At 45.3% G+C, this 11,393-nt stretch overlaps 1 protein-coding gene across 1 annotated transcript in view; it reads left to right on the top strand.

Moving 5' to 3' along the window:
* SSU72 (SSU72 homolog, RNA polymerase II CTD phosphatase) overlaps window positions 1-4,149 on the top strand; it is a 29,607-nt gene extending 25,458 nt beyond the window's left edge. The window contains exons 3-5 of the mRNA XM_075113865.1: window positions 448-587; window positions 2,393-2,511; window positions 3,550-4,149. Coding sequence (XP_074969966.1) covers window positions 448-587; window positions 2,393-2,511; window positions 3,550-3,651 — 361 coding nt within the window. The 3' untranslated portion in view covers window positions 3,652-4,149. The remainder of the gene's footprint in view (window positions 1-447; window positions 588-2,392; window positions 2,512-3,549) is intronic.
* Window positions 4,150-11,393: the final 7,244 nt, after the last annotated feature.

Here is an 11,393-nt window from a genome sequence, read left to right as displayed (position 1 = left end):
GACATGCAGTTGACGCTAGAAATACCATATAATTGACTCTCAAGATAGAGGCCCCTGGAGTGAGGGGCAGTGACTTAAGTGAATGCAGGACATGCTGCTCACGCAAACAGCTGAGTCTGTGTGTTCTAAGCACTATGGATATAAAAATAGTTGCCCAGGAAAAGTTGTCCTTCTGAGGAACTCGGCTCTTCTGATGGCCTTTTAAAGCTGTTTCTGCCATTCTACGAATGGCAGTGACAGGCCTCTGAAAAACAGGCACTGCGTGAATTACCCTGATGGGGGACTGTGCTGCCACCCTAGGCATCTATTCAGTGGTCGCTGATCTTTATATTTGCCAAGAGAAAGAATCTTATTTTAAAGGTACAGTAATAATTTAACTTGTGCTGGTCATTTGCTCAAAAACATGACTTTTCTTAAAGTAAAGGTACTTAACTCAAGCGACTTCAGATACACACAGAATGGGATTTTACACATGTTGGACAGAAATAAGAGAATCAAGCCACGACCAGAAAGATTCCAGAACTGCAAAGATGTTTTTGATTTGATCTTAACATGTGAAGAAAGAGTCTATGATCAAGTAGTAGAAGGTAAGGACCGTGAACTGATAAACCAAGTTAACTCTGAGTGTTTCCCCACCCCCTCCCCCTAAGTCCTTCACAAATCTGGAAACCTCTGTCTCCTCTGACAGCTGCTGCTGGAAAAGCAGCAGGGACAAGAGCTCGCAGTCCATTGCCGTAGACTTTACGTAGCAGAGAGGTGATGGCTGAATACTTCTAAAAGATGCTGCTGTTGGCAGCTACACGGATTGTGGATGTATAGCAATTTTAAGGGCTGACATCGGGAAATAGCAAGCATTTGGAGAAACTCAAATACATGTTTGGTTTGAAAATGCTCATGGAGCAATTTGTATGTGATGAGCATTTTTTCACCCTGGGCTGATGGAGAAACAAAATCTAGGCTGTCTTCCTTAATGCACCTTCCCTCCCTTCTTGGTGGAAGACTTTCTGTGACCTTCCAAGCAGTTTATCCACAATAAATACCTCCGGTACAGGTGGAGAAACTGTTCTTGGACATGGTTAACACTCTGCAAACATGCTGCAGCTTTGCCCTTAAACGAGTCGAAGTGAGACGTGCCGGAAGAGTCTCAGCTGGGGACTGGGTTCTGCATGAACACGATGCAGCAGGCTTGACGTGGACTCACCGAAAGTTGTGGGGTTTCAGCAATGACTCGGTTAGCTCCTGGGCCGAGAACGCTGCCTCTCTCTGGAAGTGCTGGACACAGGCTGATGGGAGGTTTAAGATGTTTAGTTTACATTGAAAGACCAGCCATCTGAATTAGTATCATACACAATTTAAAAGGCTGTTGCTTTGCCTTTTCAGTCCTCAGTGGTCATGTCACAAGTAATACAGAGGGCGATACGTGTTGGGCTTCCGCAAGCTGAGCCTTTAGTGTTCTCAATCTTTAAGTGAAGTGTTCAAAATGTATTGATAGCAGCTGCCCTGGTATTTGAATGGATCTTCAGCAAGTTCAGCACGTCTCACATAAAAGCAGCTTTCACTCTAAGGTGAATATCTTGAGGAAGGGAGGTGAAGAGCAACCAATTCCTAATTTTCCAGTTGTGCATCTCTCTAACTTCATGTTAATGCCCTTCATAATCGACCAAAGAAAGGAAGAAGGCTCGAGTGCCACATTATGGCTCTAGATGTGAAAGCTGAAATTTTAAAATGGAGGCCTCAACAGGTTTGCCAAAATGAAGTTGTGGAATGGGGTTAGGAGAGAAGAACTTGCAGCTTAAAAACTGCGTGTGTAACAGGAAGGTTATGTTAGAGAGGCAAAACAATACATGGGCAGATTAGTAGGAAAAAGATGTTTTATTTTTCCCCCTTCCACCCTTGTGAATAAGCTGAACACAGTAAAGCTAGAATTTTCTAATGTGTCTGTCAGTGCTTAACTTGCAGGGGTTCACCTTGCAGTTTGATTTTCAGTGTTGGATGTATGGTTTGTTTTTTTTAAAAAAAAAAAAAAAATGGGCAATTGAAACTCTACAGGTGAAGAAGCCCAAAATTATTCTTGACTTTTGAGAATCTTGATCTTGGTCTTTAAAGACTGCCAGAGTAAGGTGAGCAGTAACGTTTCTTGACCAGGGCAAATAAACTGTCACGGCCCTTCCACAAAATGGAATGATTTTGTTTCCAAAATCCTTCTCTCATTTTTGAAATAAGAGGGGCTATTGTTTAAGATGTTATTAAATAAACAATTTTATAAAAAGTTTGGAGAAGGCAGAGGTGGTCAATGTCTATGTCTCTTTAAAAATCTTGTGAATACTCTGTGTAAAATACGATACCATTCCACCCAACGTTTTGCTGTTATGTGTGTTTTGTTTTCAACTAGATTTAAATTCCAGAGAGCAGGAGACATGTCAGCCAGTACATGTGATCAATGTGGACATTCAGGATAACCACGAGGAGGCAACCCTGGGTGCTTTCCTTATCTGTGAGCTCTGCCAGTGTGTAAGTAGAGAGGGCTCGTTGCCTGTGGGTACCTTGGACCCAGTTGACCACACAGGGGTTGGGGTTTGCTTGGTACTTATTAAAGGTGCTGCCTGGAGCAGAAGTTGTTTAAGTAGAATCCATGTCAAGACACGGAAGCTTCCAAATTCTTGTGGTTATTTTTGGAGTAGTTGCGTAAAGCGATGAATTGTAGCTGAGTTCATGGTTTCCAAAGTGGACTCTCCGTGTGTGCACTCAGAACCAAGGCATCGGCAGCTTACGTGAAAAGCAGTTTCGCAAAGCACAGCGCGTAACCGCTGCACGTGCTGAGCCCATACTCAAAACACTGTTTATGGCAAAAACGTCCCATTTCAAAAGCAGTTGTAATATGTGGGATTTAAACATCAGGGTTGCATTCTAGATCACGATACGCTTGAAAAACATCCTATGTAGGTGTATTTCATAGCACCACCCTGTCGTGTGTGTGATGTGGAAAAACTGGTGCCTTCTGTCATCCATATTTGGGGGCCCTTGCAGTAACGCTGAAATAAGCTGCACTTAAAACAGTCGGTGTAACTGTCAAGAGAACAGAGAGAGGCTCTGTGTCCTTTCACAGTGTGCAAGTTGATGAGTTTACCTATTCCAGTGTGGCAACAGGCTTTTTTTTTTTTTACTCCAGCCTGTGTGATCTATTCTGGTCTTAAATCCTTTCCAGATTCAAAAAGCCTAAGAGGGTTCAAGGACTTGAAATTTTAGCCATCTGTTCAGTGCGCTTGTAGCTATTCTGAAGCTTCCATTTGTTACCTAGTGAGGATGGATGTTGCCTACTCAACAAAGTACTAGTTAAGTGCCAGTTCACTGGGTTGGAGAAAGGAGGATATGCGGAATATATATACATTTGGGAATGCTGGGAATCTCGGTAAAGCACCCGGTGCTGCACGGTTTGGTGCAGCCTGCTGGTTTAGATTTCACAGTCAGCCAAAAGCATTGAATTATTGCAGTTTTCTAAACTACATCATATCCTTGGAGTCTGGTTGCTGAGTATTTTTTCTCTTCTAGATACAGCACACAGAAGACATGGAAAATGAAATAGATGAGCTGTTACAGGAATTTGAAGAGAAAAGTGGAAGGACTTTTCTTCATACTGTCTGCTTTTATTAAAGCGCATCTGTCTCCTAGGCCTTAATACAGATGAGGGAAGCATGTGTTTAAAGTTCTGATTATACTGTATTTTCCTGGAAAAATAATATTGATCTTTTTTCTTTGTTTTAAAAACTCCTTTTCAGTGTCTTTTTGTTTTGTTTCAGGTATTCTGTCACAGGTAGGCAGAGATACTGGTTGGGCTTGTACATATGAGATGATTAAAAGTATACACAAAGGCCACCTATTTAAAAATGAAAATCAAGATTTTCTTTATATCCTACTTTAATTATTACAAGTAGGTTTTTAATTATAAAGAGAATGTTTCTTGAATATAAGTTTATAATGTATTTTTCCAGCTGACAAATTTATTTTATTTCAGTTGTGCTTTTTTTTTTATTTTCATGTGGCAGAATGGCTGAACTATGTGAGGATATGAATGGAGCAATGACAAAACGAGTATCTGTATATTATTAGATCTAAAGTTGGAAGCATCCAATAAAAATTAAAAACCTGTAAGTTTGTCTATTTTCAAAATAGAAGTAAACGTGACTGTGCTCTGTGAGGCAAAACACAAAGGATCTGAAGTAGCGCAAGAAGGCTCGTTCATCCAGTGTCTCGGAGAGGGTCATGACAGCGGGAAGATCTTGATGGGAAGAAGACGACCTGCGCTGTGTCCCTTGTTGGGAGGGGTTGTGTGTTTGGGCAGCTCACAATGGTTTTTGATCCTGTGTTGAGCTAAAGGGAACTGCTTTCTCTGCACGGATTGGGGCACTGCCTGGAAACCTTTTGGGGTCTCAGTTGCTTTTGAGTTATCGCGTGTGAGACTAATAAGACCGTGAAGCTGTAACTGTAGCAGTCAGGGCCCATTGTATCTGTGTCTTCTGTGAGGAAGTTGGGAACAAATGGCAACCTCCACTGTCAATGGAAATAGTTAAAAGCTTTTTTTTTTTTTTTTTAACTGAAATAGCTTTTGAGTAGAAGCGTTCTCCTCTCACGCAGCGGTAATAAACACGGCTCAAAATCCAGAAACGGAGTATGTGCATACAAACAGAGCAAAAGCTCAGACTTCGCTGTGTTCAGACTGATAAAAGTAAAACCAAACCAAATTATTGGACATTCAAAATGTGACTGGTGAAGTGCTGCTGCTTCCAGGCAAGAGAAGATCTTAAAAGTTGCTTTGTTAAAGGAACCTGTAAACAATTTGCTCTTTAATGCTTGGATATGTGAGAACAACTTTTTAAACGTAATGTTAAAAGTGAAGTATCATGAAACGAGGTTTGAGCTCCTGGCGTCTCCCTCTCATTCTATGACTGACCTCCGACAGCTCACACGGATCAGCTAAATTTCCTTGACTCTGATCGTTTGGCACATGCAGGAAGTTAGTGCTAAGTACGTACTTTCTCTCAGTTTAGGGCAACGTTACCCGTCTATGCAGACAACTTGGGCTGCGTATGTCGTAAGTCGTATGGCAGTGCTGGTTAACCTTTCAGTGAACGCACTCGCACGCGTTAAAAGGCATCTGCTCCACACCTCAAAACTGCAAGTCCGTATCTGAAAATACTTCTTCGCAGTTGCAAATCTTGGAAGTCTGTGGAGTCAGGCCCCTCTCTCTGCTCCTGAGATCTGGGGGTTGGCTGTGGTTTGAACTGCCTTGTGGGAAAACGTAGACCTCTGCCAGCTCAATCTGTGTCCTGGATGGTGTCCAAATGGGTCATTGCATCGTACTCTGGCCCCAGGAATGTTTAATATCCCTGAATTACCTGTGCTGTTTCTGTTGTCTGTTAAAAATACTTAAAGCAAAAAATTTTGTGGAGAATGAGTTAATAGATCAGACCAGTTAGGGGATGGGGAATTCAAGCAGCAGTTGCAATAAGGTTTGCAGAGTGTATGAGGATTGGCTTGCCCTGTCCCATTTTGATCCTGGAGACTCTGTATTTGAAGGATTTCATTCAGCCCCCTCTGCTTCTGCTCATTTGTCTGTCTGATACCATTGCTTGTTACCATGGGGATATCTGCAGCCAAAGGAAGATGATTCTGTAAGGACTGAACTGCCTCAGTCGATCTCTTTAGGAAGACATCTCAAGTAAGCACAGTACTGAGTGTTTTGAGCAGACCTTTCTTTCCCTACACAGCATCAGTACTGAAGTCTACCTGTGGCAAGGTGATACCTGGAAAGTGTTTGAAAACGTTTTCTACTTTCAACTTAATTCATCCTAAATGGAGCTCTTTGTTATTTTACAGAAAGGCGGTAAAAACCCAAAAAGGATGTTTTAACCCATGTTTTGTGTGTGTATGTGGAGGTTTGCAGAAGTGTCCTATTTATGACATAAAGTTTATACTTTTCATGTGCATAACTGGCAGAGAATTCGGGTTGCTGTGGTGCCAAGTGTGGATTCATTAGCAGAACTTCAGTTCACTGCATCTTTTCAACTGGAGTGAGAAGCCTTGGTCTAAGAACATAATATTGTATACAGGGTGTTACAGAACTCTTCCTTCTGTCCTAAACATCCTGTTCATAAACAAAAGCAATAGTGGGAGCTGGTCATTTGTCGTTTGTTTGTTTCCCAGCCTGTGGAAGGATGTTTGACTGGAGAGATGGATAGGTGACCGACCCAGGTGGACAGGCAAGTATTCTGAATGATCCACAGCCCAAAGTACTCATTTCTGTGAGCAGCCCTTTTTCTTCAGCTGAAGCTGTTCTTACTCTGACACATTATCACAGAACCCCAGGCTGGAAGGGACCTCAGGGATCATCTAGCCCAACCTTTCTGGGAAGAGCCCAGCCTAGACAAGATGGCCCAGCACCCTGTCCAGACGACTCTTGGAGGTGCCCAACGTGGCCGAGTCAGCCCCTTCCCTGGGGAGATTATTCCAATGGTGACTGGCCTCACTGTGAAAAATTTCCCTCTCGTGTCCAATCGGAATGTCCCCAAGGGCAACTTGTGTCCATCCCCCTTGTCCTCTCCGTGGGACTCCATGTAAAAAGGGAGTCTCCATCTCCTTTGTAGCTGCCCCTTAAGTGCTGGTACATGGGGATGAGATCCCCTCTGAGCCTCCTTTTCTCAAGGCTGAACAAACCCAGCTCCCCCAGCCTATCCTCATATGGCAGCTGCCCAGTCCTCTGATCATCCTGGTGGCCCTTCTCTGGACCCCTTCCAGCCTCTCCACATCCTTTTTGTACAGCAGGGACCAGAACTGCACACAGTGCTCCAGGTGTGGACTTCTCATTGAACTTCCAGGTTAGTGAAAAATGTGTGCATGTATAGAATTACTTTGCCTCCATATGCTTCATTTGCACTGAAATCCATAATGAAGCTCAGTTTATAGAGGAATTTTGTGGGGTCCTAGTCTTGTTTGAGAGATGCATGTATTTATATGCACACACAAATATATATGCAGGTATAAAACTCTGGCTAAACATACGGTCAAACTTATTTTGTGTGTCAAAAAGAAATTTCAAGAGAAACTTTGATTTAAAGGAGGCGGTTTAAAATAATGTATTTGTCCTTTAAGAGTGGGGTGGCATATGTACGATGATGGTGTGCTCTTCCCTGCCCTGTAGATACACTGATGCTCCTGTTGATGAGTATCAGTGCTGAAAGATGGTCCGTTTCTTTTTAATTCCTGGAGCCGGCCTTCCTGTTCAGTGAAGGGAAGCAGCGAAGGGTTAACAGCCTCGTGCACACAGGCTGTGAGTATTCAGAACCCAGCTGTGATGAGAGATTTCTGCTGTAAATGAGATTTCAGCTATCAAGGCTGCTCTCCCAGTTTCCATAAGGCCAGCAGAGGTGCCTTTAAATGCAGATTCCTCCCAGAGGTGTGTCCCCTCCCTTCCTAAACTCAGTGATTATGTTTTATCAGCATTTCTCTCACTTCTTTGACTCTCTGTGAAAGGCCATATTGATTAAAGAATAGTGTCTACTGAAGAGCGTTTATAAGATTTTGCTCTCTTGCTGCCGTGAGGTTGACGCTACCTCCCGTGTGGGCAGATCTTTGCCAAGAACTTTCTGAGGTTTCCATCTCTCGCGTCTCAGCCCTCTGCAGATCCCATCCACGAGGCGCAGAGCAGCGGAGTCCTGTTCACTTCTAGTTTGCAGCCTGTTTTTCTTTCACACAAGTCACTTTTGGTTATGTCTGTTTTCTGTGCTTCTTGTCTTGCTTAAGACCTTCCTAACATTCATGAACATTCTTCTTTCTGTCAGAGACATCAGCACATCTTTCAACCGGTGATTAAAGAGCCTTTTCTCCCCTCTGCACTGCTGGTGTCTTATCCCTGAAGTTCTGTGCCTGCTGGCCTCCTCCACTTGCCTGCGAGGCTCGGTGCACAAAGTGATGCAGATAATGCAATCAGACTGCATGCGGTGGAGAAGAGCACTCCTCCCTAGGACTCAGTGCTGCTGGATCTGACTGTGTAGCTGGGATCCTTGATCTTTGCGTGTCCCCGATGCAGCAGCCCGATGACTCTGTTGCAGGCAGATGATCCGGCTTCAACTTCTATTTCTCATACATGTAGGAGCTTAGGAGAAGGTATCAATAAAGACAAACGCAAATGGTTGTGCCGGTACAAGAACTGTGAAAAGAACAGGGGAATAAAAAACAGGCAGTGGAGTAAAGGGATATGGGACAGCTGAGTGGGTTCTTATGAAAGAGAAAAAATTAAGAAAAGAATTGCTAGCTCTAGTTGTTGTTAGACTCTTCTGTAATTTCTGACTTGTGTGAGCACCACAGAATGCCAGCTGAGGCCTGCGCTCCCTTCAAGGGGAAAGTAGAGGGAGTCGGTTCCTGTGAATGTGGCTTGTGATAATATTCCTACCTGGGGCTGCATGTTCCCAGGGTGGGGAAAAAGAATTTGAGGTGGTTCCCATACAGATCTCTCTGGTCTTTTTTATCATCTTGCCAGTATCGCTGGGGTTTGAGAGATATTAAATAAGGAGGGAAGGATACTGTATGCCCTCAAGTGCTGAGACGTAGAGGAAGCTGGGTGATGGTACCAGGTCACGCAACAGGGTTGGGTTAAAGCAGAGGCAGTGGTCCCTTGGCTGGGGATAGGCCAGATGCCACTGAGATCTTGTAATGCAGACCACAGCCTTGTCTCCGTGAGGATGGTGGTGACAGTACAACACGAGGCTTGACGCTGAACGGGAGCCATAGGTAGTGTGGATGCTTGTTTTTGAAAAGGAGCAGCTTATTTCTAGCAATATTAAAGTGATTAGGAACAAGTTTAACAAACCCATTGTAAACTATTGTGGTGGCAACCCGAAATCTCCTGAGCGTCTGTTAGCATCTATGTTAGAAGTCTTCACTCATACAAGTATAATGTCACTTTGCTGAAATACAGTCAGTTCCTGCTGCCTCTTTTCATTAGATGGAAATCGGTAGAGAAACTCTTCGTGGCCTTATCTCCCCTAGACCTGCAGATGAAAAGCCAGACCGGCTGAGCACCACACATGGCCTCAGGTCGTTCTTGGGTCTCTTGCTCACCAGGCTGTGAGCAGCCAAGGGTTCAACGCATGCTAGCAGGGAACGGGACAGAAACGTTGCTCGTGGTTTGTTTCTGCAAGAACAGGCGGCCCATTTGTTGGCCCGGGTTCAGCTCCGGTCTGATCCCTGCCGTGGCTGTGCAGAACTCGTCGTTTCCACCACGGGTTGCTGTGAAGACCTGCTTCTTGCAAACTCACAAAGAGCCTGTAGCAAGGCTAGGGAGCAAACCTAGATGTAGTGGGGTCAAGAGGATGGGACAAGACAAGCTTTAGAGTCCAGCCAAGTCTGGACACGTTGAAAATGGGCCAGCAAGAGCAATGAGGAAACCTGTTTGACTGACACACTGCAGTAAAGCAAGCGTGAGATCTTCCTGGCTGCAGAATCGCAGATCTCACTTGGTACTCCTGCCAACTGGAGGATGAAGTGGAGAGAGGAGAAGGAATTTCTAATATAATTCATTGCCACAGAAGATCGTTGACTCAAAGGTTCTGCATGGCCACTGGATTTAATGAAGACTCTGATAATTTCATGGCCGATATCCAACGTTTGCAGCCCTGTGAGCCTGTCAGGTTTAGTGGATTCTGTACTCCGGGCACTGACAGTGGGAGCAAGAAAGGCTTCTTGCACTACCCCGCACGTTAGCACCGTGTTGCCCAGGACTAGGCTGCGGTTTGTTGACTGTCAGGCCAATATACTGCCCTATTCCCGACGGCGGGAGGTAAAGGGCACGAGGTGCAAGCAGGACTGCCACGAACACAGAGCAAAATGATCAGAACAGTGATGTTTGGAATCCCCATCAGCCAGGACTTTTGCTCTAAAAGGACAAGAAGAGAAGACGGCTCCTCCAGAGCTATGCTGAGAAACCAGGCTTAGCCTGAGTCAACGGCAAAATCCTTCTTCAGCGCCTCAAGCCCGGCTCAGAGCTGACCCAGCTTGGTTTGTGGGGATGGCTGGGTGGTCAGAAGCGTTGCCTGATGGCCAGGCAAAACTTCAGTTACATAAAATTCCTTGAGACTTGTCTTCAAATAGTCTGGTCTCTCCTGTGATTTTATTTGGCCGTTACTTTAAGAATGCATATGTTTTCTACAACTAGCAGAGTAACTAGCTGCATTCTCTCTGCATCGCTTTTACTGAGGTCTGCATATAGAAGGTGGAAACCACCTCCTAGCTCGGTAAGAAGGGAAAGCAGCTCAGGGCAGAGAGCTGTTGAGGGAACCCTCACGGGCTGGGCAGGATCGTGGCGAAAGGCGCCTTCCCAGCCTCGCTGCACTTTTGCGTGAAGTGCCTGGCTTAGCAAATGATTCATGGGTGTGGTTTAATTTAAAAAAAAAAAAAAAAAAATCTGCAATGCAATCTGTGCTCTAATTTGAGGGCACCATTTAGTGATTTTAATTGTGTGACAGTATTTTGGTATTTTCAATACCCAGTAGTAGGTTAATGACTGTTCCTTGAAGAATGGAGTTTATATAACACAAGTCATTACATAAGGAGGCTGATTGTGGCCTGAGGAAGAGAAGGAAAACAAATACGCCAGAATGCAAAACCCAGAACAAGCAAACTCTACCTTGATGGCCCCGAGAAGCCTGAAAAATGAATGATACTTGGGTTCCAGCAAGGTGAAACTAACCTTGAGGAAGGCTGAGGACTCGGAGAAGCGCAACGGCACAACACGACGTTAACAACCGCCAAGCTACGTGCTACCACGCATTTCCCACGTGGTGGCTGCAATCTCTGCCGTTCCCTCGGGTTGCATGGTTTACACTGAAAAGAACAAGAAGCAAGCAAAAAGTTATTGGCTGGTCACTTCTTTTTCGCAGAAGCTCCTAAGCGTGGCCTGAGTTGGACTGACCAAATAGCATGGTGAGATGAAACCCTGGGAGAGCCCTGAAGCACGACTTTTTGCTTGGACCTTAGATCTCAGGTTTGATAGACGGGACGAGGTTGTACGGGGTTAATTTTATTTCTGTCACAAAAGTGAGTGGGTCTCCTGCGTCGGCATCACCCCAGCTTCTCTTAGGGGGCCAAGTCCAGGGGAGACGGGCGGCAGAGGTGGGAGTTGCTCCCGGCTCCGTTGCCGGCATGCTCAGAGAAGGGCTGGGTACCCTTTGGGTGCCCCTTCAGGCATCTTCCCCGAGACGGGGGCGAGCAGGTGCTCGGGCCCCGGGGGACCCAGGCCGACCTGGGGCAAAGGGCTGGGAGCCCCCCCATCCCCAGAGGGGCCGTCGCTCTCCTCCGGGCGGGAAGCGGCGGGCGGAGGGAGGCGCCGTGGGAAGCGCGGG

This window comes from Phalacrocorax aristotelis, chromosome 19 (genome assembly GCF_949628215.1).
Source record: "Phalacrocorax aristotelis chromosome 19, bGulAri2.1, whole genome shotgun sequence".
Taxonomy (NCBI): domain Eukaryota; kingdom Metazoa; phylum Chordata; class Aves; order Suliformes; family Phalacrocoracidae; genus Phalacrocorax; species Phalacrocorax aristotelis.
The sequence above is the reverse complement of the archived record's forward strand: the minus strand, read 5'-3'. Positions and strand labels throughout refer to the sequence as shown.